Source organism: Chlamydotis macqueenii, chromosome 20 (genome assembly GCF_036417535.1).
Source record: "Chlamydotis macqueenii isolate bChlMac1 chromosome 20, bChlMac1.mat, whole genome shotgun sequence".
Lineage (NCBI taxonomy): Eukaryota > Metazoa > Chordata > Aves > Otidiformes > Otididae > Chlamydotis > Chlamydotis macqueenii.
Window position 1 is genome coordinate 10051492 of NC_141575.1, and position 20740 is coordinate 10072231.

The 20740-nt window shown below is 45.1% G+C and overlaps 1 protein-coding gene across 1 annotated transcript in view; it reads right to left on the minus strand.

Moving 5' to 3' along the window:
* LOC104482992 (voltage-dependent N-type calcium channel subunit alpha-1B) overlaps positions 1 to 20740 on the minus strand; it is a 286868-nt gene that overhangs the window by 43279 nt on the left and 222849 nt on the right. The window contains exons 26-33 of the mRNA XM_086763488.1: positions 13112 to 13208; positions 10964 to 11124; positions 9696 to 9833; positions 8594 to 8795; positions 6860 to 7024; positions 5877 to 5987; positions 5634 to 5717; positions 1520 to 1525 (exon numbers count right to left, since the gene is read on the minus strand). Coding sequence (XP_086619614.1) covers positions 1520 to 1525; positions 5634 to 5717; positions 5877 to 5987; positions 6860 to 7024; positions 8594 to 8795; positions 9696 to 9833; positions 10964 to 11124; positions 13112 to 13208 — 964 coding nt within the window. The remainder of the gene's footprint in view (positions 1 to 1519; positions 1526 to 5633; positions 5718 to 5876; positions 5988 to 6859; positions 7025 to 8593; positions 8796 to 9695; positions 9834 to 10963; positions 11125 to 13111; positions 13209 to 20740) is intronic.

The window sequence follows — 20740 nt, forward strand, 5'->3', positions numbered from 1 at the left end:
CAACTTTGGTGCTTCTGCTGTAGTCACTAGCTTCCCATCGTCAGCAGAGGAAGGAAGAAGGTTGCTCCAGAGGACAACCTGGTGCTCCAAAGCTCTAACTTGGATGCCCAGTGATGGAAGGAGCCTGGACCTGCACATAAGACCATAGAGACTGCAATCCTAACGAACTGCAGGACAAGCATTTACATCTTTAACCTGCAACATGGACAGCAACAAAATTTGGCCAAATAGAGATAATCTGATTTTTTTTCCAGTATATTTTCACATGTGCAGCTGATGCCAGAGCACTTATCCATGCTGCCTGGGCCAGGGTCTCTTCCAAGGCAACCTCACAGCTCCCACACATCTGTAACAGTTCCAGCCACTGCAGCACGCACAGAGGATTCCCTTCTCCAATTGCACCAGGCAAAATTTTAACTTATATATTGTTGCTTTCTTCCTTGCCGCTTCCTAGCGGAGAATCCCCTTCCGTGGCTCTCCATGAAGTGTGCGTGGAGCTTCAATCTGTCGGGAAGATTCGCTCTGATTTGTTTCTTAACAGCAACTGTGCAACAGAAAGTCCAGAAAGTCAACACAGAGCCAAGAGCTGCTGTCAGGTGGCCAGGCAAGTATTTTCGACAGGCTTATGGTCTCATTTGTGTTATTAACCATGGCCAAGAATGGAATAATAGATATATTTTAAAGATTGTATTTTTCTTTATTCATCTCTCTTTCACTTAATTGATGATTTTCAAAGACAAAGGCCGGTATTTCCAAAGGCATCTTTGAAATCAGGCACTAAATTCCCAGTGGGATCTGGTTCCCAGTACTTTTCAGCCCTGTTCATAACATGGCTTATGCATTTTACTTGAGATATTTGCTTTTGCATCCAGGGACCGTGTGTCCACTGCGGTGGCAAAATGCTTCTATATGCTGGTATCACAAAGATCTTTCAAAGTTGAATTAAAATCACTCTGATTCCTCTGATTTCTCTTTTGATTTGAGGGAAGCAAGTCTGAAATCACTTCAGTAAATTTTTTTTTGCCTTATAATACAGTGTAAACCATGGGTTTAGAACACCTGTAAGGCAATGTACTGCTTCCCTTTGCAGAAAGCTCAACACATCTCATCACAAAAGAAAATAAAACTGGTTTCTGAGAACTGAATTTGGTACGACCACTTCCAAAATAAAGGCCTTTCCAGCCAGCCAATCTTCTCTAGTCCAGGTCATCCAGAGCCATCCCTCCCTCTCATTCTCATTCCATTTTCCACCAAAATAAAGCAAGTGTGAGTCTCCCCTTTACCATCGCCGGGTGGAACAACCAGCAGAGAACAGGCTATTGGTAACTGCATTGCCCTCACGTCACCAATTAGCCAAGGGGGAGAAGATGCAGAACAGAAGCCAGTTTTGAGGCACGCTGCAGTGAGGCTTTTTCACCAGTGCAATCGGAAACCTCATCAAAACAAATTAAATTAAAGAAAAACGAGAGAAAATAAAAGCAGAGAATTTAAAGAATTGTTTAAATTCAATGAAACCAACCGTGTCCTATATGTGATGTTTTCATGGATGGATATTTGCAAGATTATTTACAATTATTTTTTTTTTTGAGCAGCAGGTGCACAACATACAGACGGAGACATGGTTTTCGCATTGTATGTTGATTGGATGGCGTGATTCAGCAGGTAGATAAGGAAAATAAAGAACAAAACAGGAAACAAAAGAGAAAATGAGTAATCAGGACAAGCGAAAAAGGAAACTCTGAGAATTTCACTGGAAAAAAAACTGTTGGGCTTTTGGGGGTGTTATTTCATGGTAATTATATAAATAAAAAATGCTTCAAACCAAAACAGGTTCTGAGATCCTAAAGGTAACACAGACAGTGCAGTAGTTATTTGCATTTCGTTTTGTAATGCAAATTGGGAGACAACTCACAAACACTTCTGTTTTTTGTATTTCCAGGCATAGAAATAGATGTCAGTTTGCTGTACGGCCATTCGGCCTCCTGAGGCCGGCCGCACCCGCAAGGATACGTTCTCTTAACAGCGCCTATTTTACCTCAATTAGTCAGAGAGTAAAAAAACTGACATACATGTTTTTGCCTAAGGAAATAAAAAAATATATATATATTCCACTGCATTCACAAAGTAAATTACATATGACATGACTAGAAAATTAAAATAAAGCAATTAATCAACACATTTCTTTTCCTTTTATCTTTACTTTTCAGTGGGTTAAAAGTACCGATGCAGCAAGGCTGGTGGAAGCCGAGTCTCTCAAGGTGAGACCGCCCAGGTGAGCAGGTTTAGTTACCTTGGGGAACTAAAGGTGGAAAATACAGCTGCAGAGAAAAGTGGTGCTCCTGCAACTATTTGTGAGCCTCATCTCAAAGTCGTACCCAGAAAGGATCCCCTCTCCACAGGGAGCTGGAGGGCTTCTCGGGCAGTCGTTACGGGGCCAGACGCGGACTGACAGTGGAGTTCACGGTGGGACTGTCACCTGGGCTTCTCAGCTGAGAAACCCTCCCGTGCGAACGGGTAACAACAGGGCTGAGGGCACGGGGAAGGACTAATGGGAGCTGCCGCCCAGCCGTCCCCACGGCTGCTGGTCAGCTGCGGAGAGGCTGGAGGCGAGGGAGGGAAATGGAGAGGAGGGCACCCTCTGTTAAAGAGGGACAGCTCAGAGGCGTGAGGAGTAAAGACCTGTTCTCCTCTTGGGTCGTTCTCAGCTCTGTGACGCGGTGCAGAGAGCTGCTGCGCCCCTGGCCACGCACTGAGACAGAAAGTTAAAGTGGGGTTAAGCACTATCTACGGCATTGTGTGGGGAGTGGATGCCCATCCTGAACCTCAGTTACTGCTCTGTCCTACCTGGACACGTAAAGGGCAAAGGGTAGTTGGGCAGAGACACTGGGATTCAAGGCTCGAGGCGTAGGCCTGATGTGCGAATGAGACACCCACCGATCCTCACCTCAGTCCCTGCTGTTTGCAAACAGCATGCTCGCATCACCGCATCAGGTTTTGCAGCACTTTTCTACATTTTTTAAATTGGTTCTAAATACCAGAAGTATTTAACTGACTTAGGTCAGTTTAACAAAATACCAGGTTATACATTACAAAGATGGTTTAAAGTGTAACTCTTCCAGGTTACACATGCGTCATGCCGCTTTCCGGGCAGCTGAACGGTCCTGGTGTTTCCCAGGCAGCTTTGGGACCCGTTATGTTTCCCCTGATGCGCTGGGGGTCAGAATAACACGTGCTGCAATCTATCATGGAGCCAACAAAATAGGACCTGAGCAGAGCGCTGGACCTTGCTGCTCATTTTCTGCCCTACCCACCTCTGTAGGCTGTCCTCAGGATCGGGAGAAGAAGGTATTGGACATCCTCGTACAGTTCCCTGCCTGAAGCTGAGAGATGGATGCGTGCAGCTGACGGCTACAAAAGCCGTTCAGCGCGGATGAGCATGCTGCTGGAGATGGGCGCGGGACGGAGAGAGATCGGAGAGGGGCTGTGTGAAAGAAGCTTTGATAAACAAGTCCAGCAAGAACGTGAGACCTCTGTCTGCAGGGGAAAGCCTGTGGAAAGGAGACGGGATGGCTACACAGAAATGCTGCAGAAGGGGAAGATCTGGAGAGAGCAGAGCTCAAATAGGTTTATGGACCGAGGCAGAGGACCAAGAAGCCAGGGGCCAGAGTGGTCCTTGGGGACATACGGCTTTTATATTAAAGACACGTTTGTGAGCAGCTTTGTACTGGACACACTGCCAGGGGAAGCTGTTGAACTGCATTAGGAAGTCTTCTCTGAGGTTTGGCTTGGAGGATATAGTTACTCATGAGCCAAAAGCCTCTCCATCACCACCTGGGAGCACACTGGAAAGGTGCAAAGGTGCTTGGGAGCTCAAACCTATGGGAGGCTACTGACTGGTTTCAGAGGTAATTCACACCGCTCTTCAAAGGCGTCCCCACAGTGAGGCTTTGGTGCTGGAAACCACAGAAATTACTGCGGAGTGTAAGGGCGATGCTCTCACTCCCAGAACCCTCAGTGTTATTGCACCAGTGCCTGCCAGCTCACACAAGGGTGTTTGGGAGCACATTGACTCTCCAGCCTAAAGACCAGGAGAGAGGTGGGGAACCCCTGCCTCCACACTAACCCTCCTACCCCCAGTAGCTGGTAGGCAGTGCCAAGGGACTGCTGCTTCCAGAAACCTGGAGATGTGCATATACACTCCCAGACATGGGGGATTTTAATAAGAAGCGTGTGGGCTTGGTGTTACAAAGAAGACACCATACTGAAGGAGAAGATACCCATCTCGGAGAGAGCACAGGCTCCCTTCCCATGTGCGAGCTGGCTGTGCTGCTTCCTCCCAGTAAAAGTGGCCAAAGGAGGGGTGGAAGAGAAGCATCAGACTCTGTCTGTGGCTGACTTGCAAATGCTTTCACAAATTTTCAAACCAAGGCAGAAGTTTGGGTGCCTGAGTCTGGCAAGAGAGCAGAAGGAGAGGAGAGAAGCATCCAGCGCCTGCCCACAGCGCAATCAGTCTCCCAAGGTCTCAGAGAAGTGGCGGTCAGACCTTGTGCCGGATCTGAGTAACTGTGCCGTGGCTGTAAGCCGTGCATTGAATGCAAAAGCCTACAAGAGAGGATTCTCCAATTGTTAAGTGAACACCATTCGTGCAGGGAGTAAAACTCCGGGGGGTTGTGTGCTTTTTTGTACCAAGGAGGTTAGCTAATAACATATTTTGTCAGAAAAAAACAATATGGTCTTCACCACCAGCTGAATGTCCTGTAAAGAAGTTTGGGGAGCATAGTTCTTAGCACACATGAACCAGATCTATAAGCAAATCCCAAGGACTGAGAAAAAAAAATTATGGTAAAGTTCAAATTCATCACATACAGATAGAGCATCATCAGCTAAAGCATGCATTGGGAGAAGAGAGGAGCAATTTATAAATTGGATAATGTTGGGCTGTCAAAGTTTGGGTCAGATGTTTGCTGCCTTTATGGAAAAATCCTCTTGAATTCAACGGCAGGTTTGTACACTTCGTGTACTCCACTGGACTGGTTAGCAGGGAGACAGCAGTCACTGCAGAGCTCTTTGTTTTAATAATTGCCCCACAAAGCTTTTGTGCACATAACAGAAACGCACCGTGTCCCGATTGTGCAGGCTGATGAGTTTCTGGCTGTTTTCACATTCCCATCACCCCTCCCCTTCTCACTCCTCTTATCGCCTCCGCTCTGCCCCGTGCCCAAGATTCGGCAGCAGCCCCAAGGAGCAGATGTGTGCGTGTGCTCTGCGAAGAACCTCACCAGAGTCCTTTTGATCTCCTCCCTCTATTAAATTCAACAGGATTTTTCCATTAATAGGCAAAACCGGCTCAGGGTTAGAGACGTTTGCTGAACGAGAGAGACTGCTTCCCGGCAGAGTCGCTAGCGCTGTCGTTCTCAGCAGAGCTTTTTGTCTGAGAGCCTGGGGCAGGCAGCCGTGCTCATCCCCGGTGGAAAGGGCAGAGCTGATAGAATCAGGCTGCCAGGTCACCCAGGGACATCGCCACACCACGAGTCCCAGAGGCAGCCCTAGGGAACACGGCTGGGAGGAGAAGGTGCAATGCCTTGACAGGGTACAGGTTTGTAAACGAAGCAAATTGAGCAAACGGTACTTACCGCAATCTCTGTTACTAAAATATCAGTAATACTTCCCAACACAGTTACAAAATCAAAGACGTTCCAGGCATCTCGGAAATAATTCTGCCAAATGAAAACACAAGGGGAACACAGGGATCCAGGGGTTATTTTCTTTTTGCAACACAGGGTTTGGGGTTTTTGTTTGCTTGTTTTTAAATGCACGTCATTAAACACAAGCATCTCATGGAGAGAGGAAACGTTGAAAGCAAAGGAGGCACATACCAGCACACCAAAGGCAATGATCTTCAGCACACATTCCATTGAAAACATGGATGTAAACACAATATTCAGGCATTTCAACATTTCTTCATAGGCTTCTGGAGCATCATAGAACTAAAGCAGGATGGAAGAAAGGCTGTTACTGGAACATCACTGTACAGAATAAAACCTTCCCAGCTGATTTGCCTCACTGCAAGACTCCTGCTCATTTTAGTGCCAGATCTCATGCTCACTTTAAGCAAGACCTGGGGTTACAACACAATTCTTCATGCCACTCCAGAAGCACACTGTTGCCTACAGGCTATGCTAACGGGGCAGCTGGGGATAGCCCTGGGAGGGGGAGACTGCTGCTGGGGTACACCTCCCTGTAAGCACAACGTGGGCCAGGAGGGAGGAAGGGCATTTTCAAAACCAGAGGACAAGTGCAGAACTGTTTCGTTCCAGCAGACCCTAAGAATATGGTGACCTCATGACTGTGAAGATACTCTAAGTGAGGTGAGGGATAGGAGGGGAGACCATCCCCAACATCCAGCCACCTGCATCTCTTCCTCCTAAGCACTGTGGACCATTTTCCAGAAGCTCCACACTGCTGCAAATGTGAGTAATTTCCCTGGCACGGCTGGATTTCGAGCATCCCCAAGAAGTGTCCCTGCTCTGCAGCAGGAAGCCCAGGTCGAGGCGGGAGCTCAGAACCAGCAGAGCCCAGTTCCCATCCCACTGGCCACATGCTGAAGGGGCTACGAGCCAAACCAGCATGGTGCTGGGGAATCCCATTTGCAGTATCTCATCACAACTATACCACTGCCCTTCAGAGACCAAAGGAAAACCACAAGGCATCTAAAAACACCATCAGGCAAATGAGAAGTGGTGGTTGCTCCTGCCAATCCCCCCCTCCCAGCTCTCAGGTCAAGAGTGCACAGCCTCTCCAAGCCAAACACCACGTTCGCTGGCCCAAAATTGCAAAGATTCAGTAACAGCCCACTAACCTTCATCATTAGGACAATGGTATTGAGTGCAATCATGACCATGATAAAATACTCAAAGGGAGGGGACACCACGAATTTCCACATCTTGTACTGAAAAGATTGCTTGTTCTGAGGCATGTAGCGGGTCAGCGGCTTGGCACTTATGGCGAAGTCTATGCAGGCCCTCTACAAAACAAAAATGGGATGAAAAGAATACAAAGAAGGGCTGGCAGCCTCTTACCAGTCAGGATATTGCTGGGAAAACCAGTGGATCATTTAGTGGAGGATGGTATTTCTAAGTGTTTCTCACACACGATAAGAGTACTGACTAAATAGCAGCACAAGATCCCCAAAGGGTGATCACTTTTGGACACTACTGAAACATTAAACCCCACAACACTCTTATGGCCCCCTGAAATCCTAGGAGACAGCCTGCCCTCACAGCCCAGCTCCTGGTAGGTCCTGATCCGCTCCCACTTAGGGAAGGGAGTTTTTAAACCCAAACGTTCACTTCAGAAAGCACTCTGCCATTTCCTCCAGATAGGTAATTCTCAACATTGAAGGATGGGTGAAGATGTTATCTGTGGTTTTATTGTTTTTTTTTTTAAAAAAAAAAGTATTGTGAAGCTCAGGTATGTTCTCATACACAACAAAACTTGTCCAGCTAGTAACATTTCACAAAATGTGAACTGAACTCAACCCGTAAATTATCCAACAAATATGAGTGGGTGAACTCTCAAAGACTCCACCAGCTATTTCTGTTCACACTGTTATGAGTATAAAACTACATTAAAATTGGTTTCTACCCACAAGAAATTTTGATTCTGGAGCATTTTCTCATCTTAGATTTAGACAAGAAGTCAAACTCTTAAGTTACTGCAGAAATATTTTCTGCTCAGTTGAAAAATAATGTGGGTAAAGCATCTCTAAATATTCTGCTTTATTTTGGACTTTTTGTTTGCACAGACAAACAATGCACTACCTAATAATTGATTAAGAAGTAATCTCTTTTCATCAAAAATCAAGTTCCCGTTTCAAAATAAATGAAAAGAGATGGTTCTTTGCACAACAGGTCATTGAGGCTTTGGGACCCCAGGGGAAGGATGTTGTGGATGCTAAAAAATCTGTATGGATTCAGGAGGAAACTGGGTACATCCATGGAAGAAAAACACACAGATACCGCTAACTCAAGAAAAATCATATCTAACTCAGGAGGCTCCTGAGCTGAAAACGATGGTATTTGCTAGGGCAGTAAAGACAAGACTCATACATGTGCTTGCTCTGGTCTTGTGCTCTTCCCAAGACATCTACTTTTGGCTGCTGTCAGGAGGACATCGCCTCAGCCAGGCACAAAACCAGCCCGGTGAGAGCAGCGTTCCTTTGGGGAGCTGCAGCAACTGCAGCTCAGTTTGATTTCTGATGCCTGGCCTCTAAAAGGCCAAAGATTTGTCTGCTTTCACACCTACAAGCTTGAGCTAACATGAAAGTCTATCTTCACTTGGAAAAGGAGGTGTGATCCACAGGGACCCATGACAGTGCTTACTAGCATGCAGCATTTGGGGACTCTCCCTGATCTTGTTTTTATACAAAAGCTGAAACAATCTGTAATTTGTTTGGTCTCTACCCCACACACTCTCAGGTAATGACTGCTCTAAAGCCCCCCAGGGCACGGGAGGGACAAGGAGTGGGCTTCCATTGGTATCGAGGTGCCCTGAGCCCCCAGGTGCTAACTCCGGATTTGGAAGATGCGGGTACCTCATTTTTCTCGAGGCTGCACTCTGACATCACTTTATCGCCTTGCTCTTGGAAGGTGATGATGATTAACGCCACAAAGATGTTCACAAAGAAAAAAGGGAAGACAACAAAATACACCACGTAAAATATAGACATTTCCATTCGGTAGCCAGGGCTGGGACCCTGTTCCTCGTAGGTAGCATCCACCGAGTGCTTCAGCACACTGCAATCAAGCGCAAAGAGAGAAGAAATGTCAATGAAACCGGTGTGAAGCACCAACGACACCCTGATAGTCGCTCACCGGCCTTCACTCAGGTGGAAGGTTTTCCACATATGCTCAAGTCAAACTCACTCCCATCTTTATGGGAAGAAGTTTTCCTTGAGGATATTTTTAGGGAAACCCTTTCTGTTTTCACCATTCTGCAGAATGATGGAGATCTGCTGCATACAGATCCACTTATCCCCCCTGGGCACGGGGAAAGAATACAGATCTGACTTCTCTTCTCTGGTCATCAGGGATGAAGTACGGGTGGGAAAAGAAAGGTATTGATGGCCTCTGAGTAGGGGAAGACAGTGAGGGACTGAAATAGGGAGACTGATGCTGTATGTTTTACTCTTTTTTTTAATGAAATAGCTGAACGTGGAGGACAGGGAAGGCCTGTCATGGAGAAACCCTGACTGTGAATTGTAGTCCACATGTCCCAGCAGAAAAAAAAAGTGTGCCAAAATAAAGTCATATGCTGAACAGTAAATATGATTTTGGGAATGTCATGCCCAGTATACTTTCAGCATAGGTCACAATACTTTTTCCCCTCATTTCCTTACATTCCCATTATCAGTTTTACATCTGAGAAAGGCAGGCAAGTCCAAAAGACTGGAGCAAGCAGACTATTAAGTACAGAAAACTGTCAAAGCATCCCTGTGCAAGCTCAGAGGAACGTCAAGGAAAATGCAGAGCCCTGCCTGCTGATTCACCCAATAATCACACAAGGGAAAGTAAAAGCTTAGCTGATAAAAGACTGTTCTGATTTCACAGGTCACCTGCTGTTTACGTGTCCCTCAGAGCTGGGGAAAGCTGCCATTACCTGGGCAATCACTGACCCTGCCAGTCCCGTGTACTCACGTTGGCCACCCTTCACCTGTGGAGACCGTGAAGAGTGTGAGCAGAGCCCACAGCACATTGTCGTAGTGGAACTCGTATTTTTTCCATTCCCTGGGCTGCGCCTCCACCTCATTTTTTTCATAATCGAGGTACTGACCCCTAGGAAAAACAGAGAATCAGAGCAAATGAGAGAATTAAATCAAACCAGCCATTTCAGATGACTCACTGAGAAGCATGAAAAGCCCCAGCACCAGAGTCTGACTGTGCTATGGATTAAAGATGAATAAAGAGGCAGCCCTTAGGTTTGTCACAGAAGTAAAGGCCATTTCTGGAGCTGTTTCAAGCCACAGGAACTGGGCCTGAGGTCTAGAAATGACAGAAATTGTAATCAGGACATTCATTCCTTAGGCAAAGCCAGCAATGAACAGCATGCTGGCCCCAGAATTGTCTGACCCCTCAGAAAACTGGGCTGCTTGACAGGGAAAAGTCCCTGGCTCCTACTTCAGAGATGGATCTGACTTCTAACTCCTGCTTTGAGGGGGCAAGGCACCTGGCATCTGGAGAGCTCCCCTTCAATTTACACTTTCCTGTAATTTCACATTTCTTTCTGTAATATATCTGCTTTATTGCAAGGAAGAACTGCAGGGACAGCCTCCACAGCCACTGTGTGTACGCGGTCCCTCCAGGGACGTGCCCTGCACTGGCAAGGTGGCCAGAGAGGGGCAACATGGGCAGACCTGGCCAGTGCTGACGATGTGGTTTGGGTACCAAGATAAAAAATGCAAGATGCACGCATGTTGTGGTGAGTAAAGCACCTAGAAAGTCTGCTGCAAAGGACAAAGCACAACAGGACTTTTAAGATATTCAAATATTGCCCCCTTTTCTAGCTAATTAGGAGCTCTTTAACTTCCCAGTGACTCACTTCTGATTATTTATTCATTATGTTTTTCTAATTCATAGGAGCCCTAAGAATCAAGGTAGCAGGTAGAAAGAGGAGTCATGCCTCCCTTTAAAAAGCTTTACCTTAAAATCACACCTAGCCCTCCCCAGGAAAGAAGTCTGTTCCCCTGTGTCATTAAGCATTTGGGTAAGCATTTGCTAGATCAGAGCAAGGAACGATGCAGCTATTAAAACAGAAAAAGGGAAAATTTACCTGCTGGGTAATTGTGCTGAAGCATCGTGCTCTTACTTACAGGACAATTGTCAAGCTCAGCAGATACCCGACTGCTGTGGCTTAGGGACAGTTGGGGACCTGCTAGAGGAAGGTCGGGCTTCCCCCCCAGCCATACCTGCAGTCCTTCTCCAACTCTTTTGACTCATCGGTGCAGTAGAAGAATCTGCCTTTGAAGAGCTGCACAGCAATGACAGCGAAAATGAACATGAAGAGCATGTAAACTATGAGGATATTGAGGACGTTCTTCAGGGAATTCACCACGCAGTCAAAGACAGCCTGGGGACAGAGAAGAACAAGGTGAAGGGGTTGGAAGAAACCAAAAACGCATCTAACATCTTGGCATCCAACATCTAACTACACCTGGGAGTAATTACCCAACCAACCACCCAACAATGGTTTCATAGACTTGCACACCAAGTGTTGGACCAAGAGTTTGACCAGCAGCCATGCTCTGGCTGTGAGGAACAATGCCAGCTTCCTACACCTTCTGTTTCTCAGCAAGTTTGTCTGTGCCACTGAATTTTCTGGTGCTGCCTGTAAAATTTATAAAGACAGTTGCAGCTCGTCGAGGTAAATATTAGTCCTAAGTAAATATTTCCATGGCCAATTAAAAATTGAAAATGTACTTGTATTTAATTTATTCCCAGTGGACAGGGAAAAGCTCATTGAACGTGTTTACTCATTGACCGTTATTTGAAGTGTTTGAATCATAAGGAGAGTAGGCCAGGTACCAAACAACCGAATGTTTTGAATAATATTTTTTTCTAACAAACTGTCTATCAAAATTAAGTGTGACTAATCTAATCAGCATATGTCCCTTCTGAACTCCCTGCAAAGAACTTCTCAAATACATTTATTATTTGGTTATTAGTCACCGATTCATTGTTACGAGGAATTTGCAGTTTAATTTTAGTCTGGGAAGTTTGTCATAATAACAGAAACTGAGCAGCCTTACTGCCCAAGCGTGGGGTTTGCACAATACTGTTCCTGTTTCTCTGAATGGAAGTGCATAATTCACAAAATTACACTCCTGATGCAACTCAGAAATCCTGAATTAAAACACTGGAAATATCTCTAATCATCCCATTAATCTTGCTGATTGTCGCATACAAGACCACATCGAGGAAAAAAAAAAATGAAATAATTTCGAAGACAAACCATGTGAATATGACTTCTGCTTCACAGAAAGATTTCTGAATACTTCTTTAGACGTGGTAAAATTACTCTGTAAAACGGCTTGAAAATAAGGAAGACGTTCAATAAAAAGCAAGCGTTCAGCATCCTGCTGAAGGACGGAGCTACTGTTGACTGTTTTATGACCCAAGAGCCATGCATTTCAAATTTCTAAACAAATAAAGACCATTTTCTACATTGTTCAACATTACTCTTCCTTATCTTTAGAGGTAAATTGAGTATGCATAAAAATGCATAAAATCAAAATTATTTATGCATGAATTTTGGATAAGGACAAAAGCAAATCTATATAACAGCTACGCCTGTTTTTACGTGCCACTATGCGGGAACAGGAATCGTCAGGCATGGTTTTACCGTTGACAAAAGCACCCATCGCTTTTTCCCCATCTCACAGAAAAGAGCCTGCAAGCAATGGTGCCACGTGAAGATGCTCTACAATAGGTATTCAAAACTTTCCAAAACCCACAAATTATTACATTTGGTAACTCCTTCCATTCTCTGTATCTCAAAGCATCCTTGAAATGGTGTTGAGTCAGTGACCACAGGCCACTACGTTTGCTTTGCAACTTAGTATTCTAGAAATGAAAGGGTACTGCGATAAAACCCTGCGCTACATATTCCTTAATTAAAGCCAAACAGATTAGAAGTCCTTACGCAGCAACGACATTTCTCCTTAGACAGACTGCGGAAAATCCTGCAATATTCCTATTAAGTTCTCTAGGGAAAGTCAAATGCTCCCAGACCTATTTTCTCCTGTATCATTTCTAAGACCATCACACTTCGGAACTGTAATTTAATTTATTTGCATTTTTTCCTTTTCTTTTTTTAGAAGTTTAATTTTAATGCAGAGTCACAATAATTCATAATATTGCACACAATGTTTGCAAAAGAAACAAGTGGTTTACATTTGCTAAACATCTGCACGGCTATTTCTATAAATCTGGCAAAGGGATTAATTGCAACAAAATAAAAAGAACAGAAATAACTTGGATTAAGTTTAGTCCATCAGCTTCCACTCAGATTGGTTGCAAACCTGCAGAGGAGGAACACTTTGTGGTTATTCTCTAACCTTTAGCTTTGGCAGCCGTTTAATGGTCTTCAGTGGCCTTAGGACCCGCAGAACTCGCAGTGACTTGATGGTGTTGATGTCCTTGCCTTTGGTTCCTCTGCAAGGGATAAGAGGCACAAGAACAACAGAGGGAAGAGTTTGGTCCTCAGGTCACTACTGGAAGATCTATAGATAGCCAGTGGGTTTTTGGTTGTGGAGGGGGGTTTTGTGTGTGTGGTTTTGGGTTTTTTTCACAGGTTTTGGGTGTCATCCTCACCACGGATGTGGCCAGTACTAGTGAGGACTGCAGATGAACACCCACATGAGATGTGTTAACCACTGCACAGGAGGAAGGCTGTGGGCAGAGCATGGCCCTTGCATTGTTCAGCCGCTCGTGCTCTCCAGCCTTCACTCGCTCCCAAGCTGTTCACCAAGTATCACCCAGGAACTGGTGACCTTCCTGCCCAGGCAACACTCAAAGCCGGGGCAGGAGCACATCTCGGCTGCAGCCACCAGGAAAGATGCGTGTTCTCCCCAGGCCTGGGCAGGAAGCCACACTTGGCTCTCCTCCCTCCCAGGCACCTGGCTGAGACGGGAGGATGTTCCTCTGCATGCTTCTTGCACTTCCCTGGCAAGGACGTTGTCTCTAGAGAAGCAGGCAGCGACCAGAGGGAATTGAGACTTCACAGAGAGGGACAGGGATCTCCTGGGGACCAGAGCTACTCTTCTGCTCTCCATGCCTGTACCCTCCCTCATCCTTGGGTCTCTCTTGGAAGACATGCCACAAAACCCATGCAGGAACATGTAATATGAGGGTATATTACATGCCTGGAACAGTGCTAGGGCAACTTCCCCCTTACGCATGCAGGTGCTGTCAGTCGCATTTCGGGTTTAGTTTTTGTTAAAACTGTGCAAGACATGAGACTGTTCCTCTTGTTACCATTAAGAGGCTTTTTAGAGGAAGGACAGAGTTCCTTTTCTCGTGCACTTCTAAAATAAATAAAAAAAAAATTCTTTCCCCCCCCGCCAAGACACAGTTACATCTTCTTCCAGCCAGACAGCAAAACAATGACATTCTCCTTCATTTTGTATGAAGTGAAAAATGGGATGAAGTCGTTAACAGTGTTTAATTCATGACTACAGGTGTGGGTCTGAGACTGTACGGAAGTAACACAGGTGGGAATGAACAACATGTGGAGTATATGCTGATGTGTCTCATCTACGCTCTTCCAGTTTGCTCAACTTTTCTCTGACAGGAAAGCAACAGAAACACAAGTAACCTGAGAGACCCTCCGAATGTACGTGCAGGTAGCAGACTGCAAATCTTCCCCCCCACCCCTCCCCGCTACGGGGCAGGCACCAAGAGGGGAGGAAACCATCTGGTCCATGGCTGACCGAGCTTGCTCTGCCCTGGAAGGTGACTTCTTGCAATCTATCCATTTCTAAAGGACTAATAACTCAATACTGACACTAGACTGGAATCTGCAACCTAGAAACACGCATTCCTGTCTCATCTCCGGTCTCATTCTCCAATTACCGGTGACTACAGTTGACCTGAAATGCAATAAGCAGTGAGACACAAACAATTTTTGGAGGGCCGTGGGTTATATCCCAAGGACTTAGACATTGAACAAATGTTGCCTTTGCACATGATTTAACAGAAATGGAGGAAAGGGGGAACAGGATGGAGATTTGCCCATCCTCTCCCTGTCTCATCATTCAGGGTTGCTTTAGGGCCATTTTAATCAGCCACTGATGGATCCTTGCTGCTGGCACAGCTGTAAATCCAGGTGTTTGAGCCAATACTCATGAAGTTACGAGACTGATTTAATGCTACAGAATAACTATTACACATTTAAAAGAGATAATTGTCAATACTCATTTCAGAGTCCTTAGTCTGCTCTGGATGAAGCAGACACCACCAGCTTACTAGCTTTCTTTTTAGGTTTTAGCACAACTGAAGATGTCCCATGCTTGGCTTTGCAGACTCACTTTCGACTCATCAACTCCTAGCAAGCAATGATCCTGCAATGGCCACTGCAGCCATCTCCTTGCCACCACAGCCTCCAGCCAAGCCAAACTGGAGCTCTCCTGTGCCCCAGGCAGCTTTGTCTGATCCTTAGCAATGCCCTGGCCGCACACAATTTGTTCAGCCTCTTGAGGAGGACAGTCGGCAACAGAAGGGAAGTGGAAGGGGAAATAGGTTGTGGGCAGGAGATACCACCCGGCTTGGCCAGCCAGCCTGTCCCCGTGGCTGATGGTCACCCAGCACATGCCAGTCACCTTGTCTGCCCCTGCTGCTCCCTCCGCCCTCTACCCTCTGGAAGACCAAGCAAAAAGCTCGGATTAATCCATGTTGCCCAGCCACTTGGGGTTTAACTAGATGAGGACGGCAGGGCAGAGAGGGGGAAGAGGTAGAAGCTGAAGAAAGTAGAGGTGAGAGGAGTGAAGGTGAGAGGGTTAGGGGACACGGAATTGGGGCAGTAGAAGAAAAAAGAGGTGGGATGCCTTGACCCAGAACTATATTCCATTCTCCATCATTTGTGACCGTGTTTCTGGTTTGCAGATTAACACACGCAGCCCAGCTTAGCAGCACAGCCAGGGGCAGGTAGCAACAGAACTAATAATCCTCAACATTCCTCTCTCGGGTTCAAGCAGAACCATGGATGTGTCTGCATGGCGCCTTCCAGTGCTCCTGATTCCAGCAGACCTCAACACCTATTCACTACGCTGCCATGAATTTGTGCTAAATAACAACCATACCAGTGGGGCCTCCTGGAAGGGACGTTCGAGACAAGAACTGAGATGCTTCTCAGTCTTGAAGGAGCTAGCTCAGGTCTCACAGGGCTGTGGACTACCTCTGTGGACTTAATATTTCTAGGAAGGTCAAACAGACCTGCTGGGGACTAATGAATAGGTGGGGCAGAGTAAATCCTTCCTCCTGGGTCTATGAGAGAAGCAGCTGGTTTTCCCTCACACAGGAAGGCGTGCAGGTGACTGCACTGAGAGCTCGGAGGTGAAGGGCAGGCAGCTCCAGTCCTACAAAATTCCTTCTGCTTGAATGAAGAACACTAAGAAAAGCTGATTTTTTTTTCCCCATCAGCATGAGCTGATTAAATGTTAATGGGATTTATGATCTAAGTCATATAGAGAATCCTGAAAAATCATATTTATTCCTTGTCAGAGTAAGGCTCCTGCTATAGGAGAAAGCTTCTTCAGTGGACTGGTACTCTGAACTAGAGCGATGCAAATTGCATTTTAATTAAATGGATCTTCTGCAACTATTTCAGCCTCTCAAATAAAACCTTGAGGCTTGTTGTTGGCGTTTTTTAAGAGCCCCCTCTGCCAATATTGGGTTTTTTTGCACCACTCTAATACAAAGCCAGATGTCCCACAAACTAAAAGGTCCAGATGGAGCTAGGAGTCAGTCAAAAGGCTTGTATGAGCACACATTTGACCAGAATATTTCTCACAACAAAAATAAATTGCTATGGAAGGACAAGATCTGAGGTGACGGCAGAAAAACAGCTACAAAATTCAAAACAGCTACAGAAGAGCAAGCAGGATAAAGACAGCAAACAGAAGCCCAGTGACTTAAAAAAAAAATAATTAAAAGACTACAAGAAAAAAAAAATTGCATTAGGTCAATTCTGGGTGCATTAGGCCAGTTCTGGTTTTTCTGGGGCAGTTTGCTGCTCATTTATTCAAAACAATAAAAATATTTTAAAAGAGCTTTGCAGGGCCCTTTTTCCCTTTAATAAATAAAAGATCCTTTTAAAAATTAATAGTACTTTAAAATGGAAGCCTCTTGTTTCTGTCGCTCTTGCCAGCAGCTCTGATTTGGTGTAACAGGGGCCTCAGTCATGTCATCAAATATTCAGCGCAGGCTGGAGGCACTGCCTTCTGCAATTGTGAATTCCTCCACCGAAGAATGAATGAGGTCACACAACCCTGCCCAAGTGCAACGCTACCCTCTCCCAGGGTCTAAACAATCCCGTTTCCTAGACAGAAGAAGGAAACAATTTCCTGGACCACATCAAAGACCTTTCTTTGCATCCTTTCCATTGCATCTCTGGGTTATCTGCCACAGAGGAGCCCACCTGAGCTCCTGCCCCGCTCAGAGCCATGGTGTGAGACGGTGCAGCTCTGCTGCCCACTCCATCCCCAAAGTAAAGCCACACTGCTCTGATGACAAAACAACTACCACCTCGCAGATGGTTAACGCAGCTTCTGCTGCCTCCTTCTTTCCAGCTGCCTTGCCGACCTCTCAAAGAGCTCTCCACCATCTGTGTTCACGCCAAAGACTTTTCGCCAATGCCGGAGCCTGATGGCCTGAACCCGGGCTGGGTCGCATTGTACAGACTGCGCAAAGTTGGTCCTGAAGCTTCCAGCACCGCTAATGCACTTCAGAGGTACAATCCTCTGAATGAGAATAAAACTGCTTCTTTAAACCTAGTTATTAAGATTTTAATGAATTGCAACTCACACTTTAATGATGTAGTCACTAAGTCATCCCTTCAAAGCTTTTTGGTACAAATACATCTGCTTATCGTCGTTCCTGACTCTCTGATCTACTTGGCTTTCTAGACTGCTTCTATCCTCTGCTTAAAGAAAATTGGGATGAATGAGGACTGTCAAGGGAAAATACAATTCACTGAGTAATGAGCAATAAAGGGACAGAGGAGTCGATGCGATGGGTGTAACATGGTTCGTTTCCACGGTGGCAAGTGTGTGTACACAGGTCGGACAGGCAGAACAGTGCAGCAAGAGACAGGAATAACGTATTACCCCATGAAACTCCTAGAGAGAGATTCCAGCAAGAGGAAGACAAAGAAAGAGCAGAGTCAATGACAAACAGAAACGTAAGGCTATACAGTGCTCCCCATGCACATACAGAAATGTGCCGGCGATAATCCCATCCCATGTCCCACACCCACCAACTCAGTATTCCTAAAAATAAATATAAAAATAAACAGGCAAGGAAGCAACAGGTTGGCTATACAGCCTATACCCACACATCCCCCTGCAGCGCATAGGCCCTGCGACCGGCAAGCAGAGAGGGCAAACACATTATCATCCTCCTGACGCTTTGGGAGGTAATAACTTCGATTGTTTAGCAAATGCTATTTGCTTTTTCAAGGAGTGTGAAATTCTGTGCATCTCAGCCACCTTTCTATTGTTGAAAAATGTAAAAACACAGTCTCTGCTGCTATTCTTCAGCTATTTCTATTGAATGCATAGATTTAACACCTGGGGTTTGTAAATTTTGATGACAAATTTACTAGCTGGCTTTAAGCTCCTCTACTTCTATTTCCCTAAAGACTAAAACGCATCTGTATGTTTGTGGCATGGCTTATCTCTAGGAAAAAAAAAGCAACTTCCCTTTGAAATACATTGCTAAATGGAAGACATTATCATCATCAGTATTATTAATATTTCTAACATCTCACTGGAGGCTTTGCTTTAATTTTTTTTTCTTTTTTTTTGAATGACAGTCAAGCACAGAATAGCTTCTAAAGAGCTACAGGCAGAAGGTAGACTGATAGCTCATCTGAGAGGCTGAGATGGATTTTATGTACCACGCCGCAATGACTGATACCATCTCGTACGGCTGAACAAACACAGACTGCTGCAATATTCCAGATGGAAGCCTTTCTGGGAGTTCTGTTTTTCCTAGGTTTCCAGTGACATGTCTATTCAGCAAGAAGTTCGTTCACATCACCTTCACTGGACACCAACGAGGTGAAGAACACGCACGAATTAAACCCCACCCAGAGTGGCGATTGTGTATTCTGGTGAACAGAAAGCGATAAGGGCCATGTTAAATACATCTTTACAGTGACACTGATGATGAGTGACAGGACTGCAGCATTCGCAAGAAAAAGCCCACCAGCAGAACAACGAAGATTATCCAGCTTATTCTCCAAAAGCTCTTTTTCAGGATTATCAAAATTCATCCGGCTCAGTGCAGCCGGTTGGTTTAACCAAACAATGCAGTCGAGCTGAGGACATGACTATCTACCCAACTTTCATCTGCACAGTCTGAGACTGGCGTGTGTTCGTAAGTGGACTATCATAAAGAAAGATCAAGTCACCAGGTGATCTTTAAGATCTCTTCCAACTCCAACCGTTCTACGATTCAATGCTCTCCTACAAATGACTGGATTTCCTGCTGTCAGATTAGACCAGAGACACCACAAGGATTCTCCAAACTGAATGTCTACATTCACTGCCAGCTGAAGCGCGGACATGTAGCAAAAATTGTAGTCATAATAAAAATCACTGCAGAAATTCAAATTTTTCCAAGTCTCAGAAATAGGCTTGACTCACGTTAATCTGGGAGACAGTAAACAGGCAGGCTTTATGCATTCGCTTTCTGTAAATCCCTGCTCGATACTTACTCAAGAAGCGTGTGAAATAGAAGCAGCTTGGGGCACGCTATTATGAAGCACAGTCAGGGGATGTACAAGTAATTTATTTAGAGGCTGATGAGGTGCTGTTAGATATTCACAGCCCAACGCGAGCAATAGAAAACCTGAGCACAAAAATACTCAGGAGGATTAAAAATGATTCATTTTAATTCATAACCTGTCCAAAAGAAAATCTTGTTCAAAGAGAAGATGTTTTAAAGGCAAACCCATATGTTTGTTCTCACAGCATAGAGTTGCTCTGAAGGGCTGACAAAACACCCCTTCTCCCAGTCTGCCTTAAAAGTTTGAATTCTTAATGGAAAAGGGAAATTCTCAGTGAACCACAGACTTGAGTAACACTGTTTTGCAAACTAATACTTGTGACTAATATTACTCTGCTTTTAGACCTCTCTTCAATTCAGAGGAGCTCTGTTAACTTAGTAAACTTTTTCTTTTTTTAGTAAGTTTTTGCTTAACTCAGTCTGACCACACCCAGTTCTGAAAGATATTACGCTAATATATCTGATGTGCAGGGCAACTAAGTCACATGCATGTCTTGTCCAGCTTAAAAAGCAGCCTGGTTTTGGATGTCAAATTTTAGGAAAGCAAAACATTCACCAGCCCAGCCCAACAATTCCACCTCGAGACAATTTTGATTACAACAGAGCACTCAGCTCCACTGAGAAACACATTTCCAACGAATAATGACAAAGTCTTTACAGAGGGGAAGACAGCGTCCCTTTCAAAAACTTATATTGGATGTGACTTGCTCCATGATCTAAACAATTCTTTGGTGTAGATTTGGGCACAGAAAGCCCAGACCCCAATATTCCCAAGTGTCACTCCTCTACTGACTCAAAAATCATACCAACAACATCAATCTCATCTCCTTCTGTCAAATTAGCCTAGCAAATGCTGGACAAAAAATGTCTATGAAGAATAGAAGATCTAAAATAGACATCTCGCAGCCCTAATGTGCAAGGAATTTTGACACCTCAGAAAACAAAAAAAACTCCTGAGAAATATTCCAGGCCAACCTTACCAGAAACGTCCAAGTAATTTTTTTTATCCTGCAAGGGACACGGCAGTATTTTTCATCAGCAGGGCACATCAGAGGAGCCATGGCTATGGCTCTCTGCCTAAAAGTTACTGTCAGGCTCAAATATAAGAGATGTGCTTCCACAGTTCCTTGACAAAGGTGAATGATTTTTCTCATTAGCAAGTAAAACATTGCTGATTT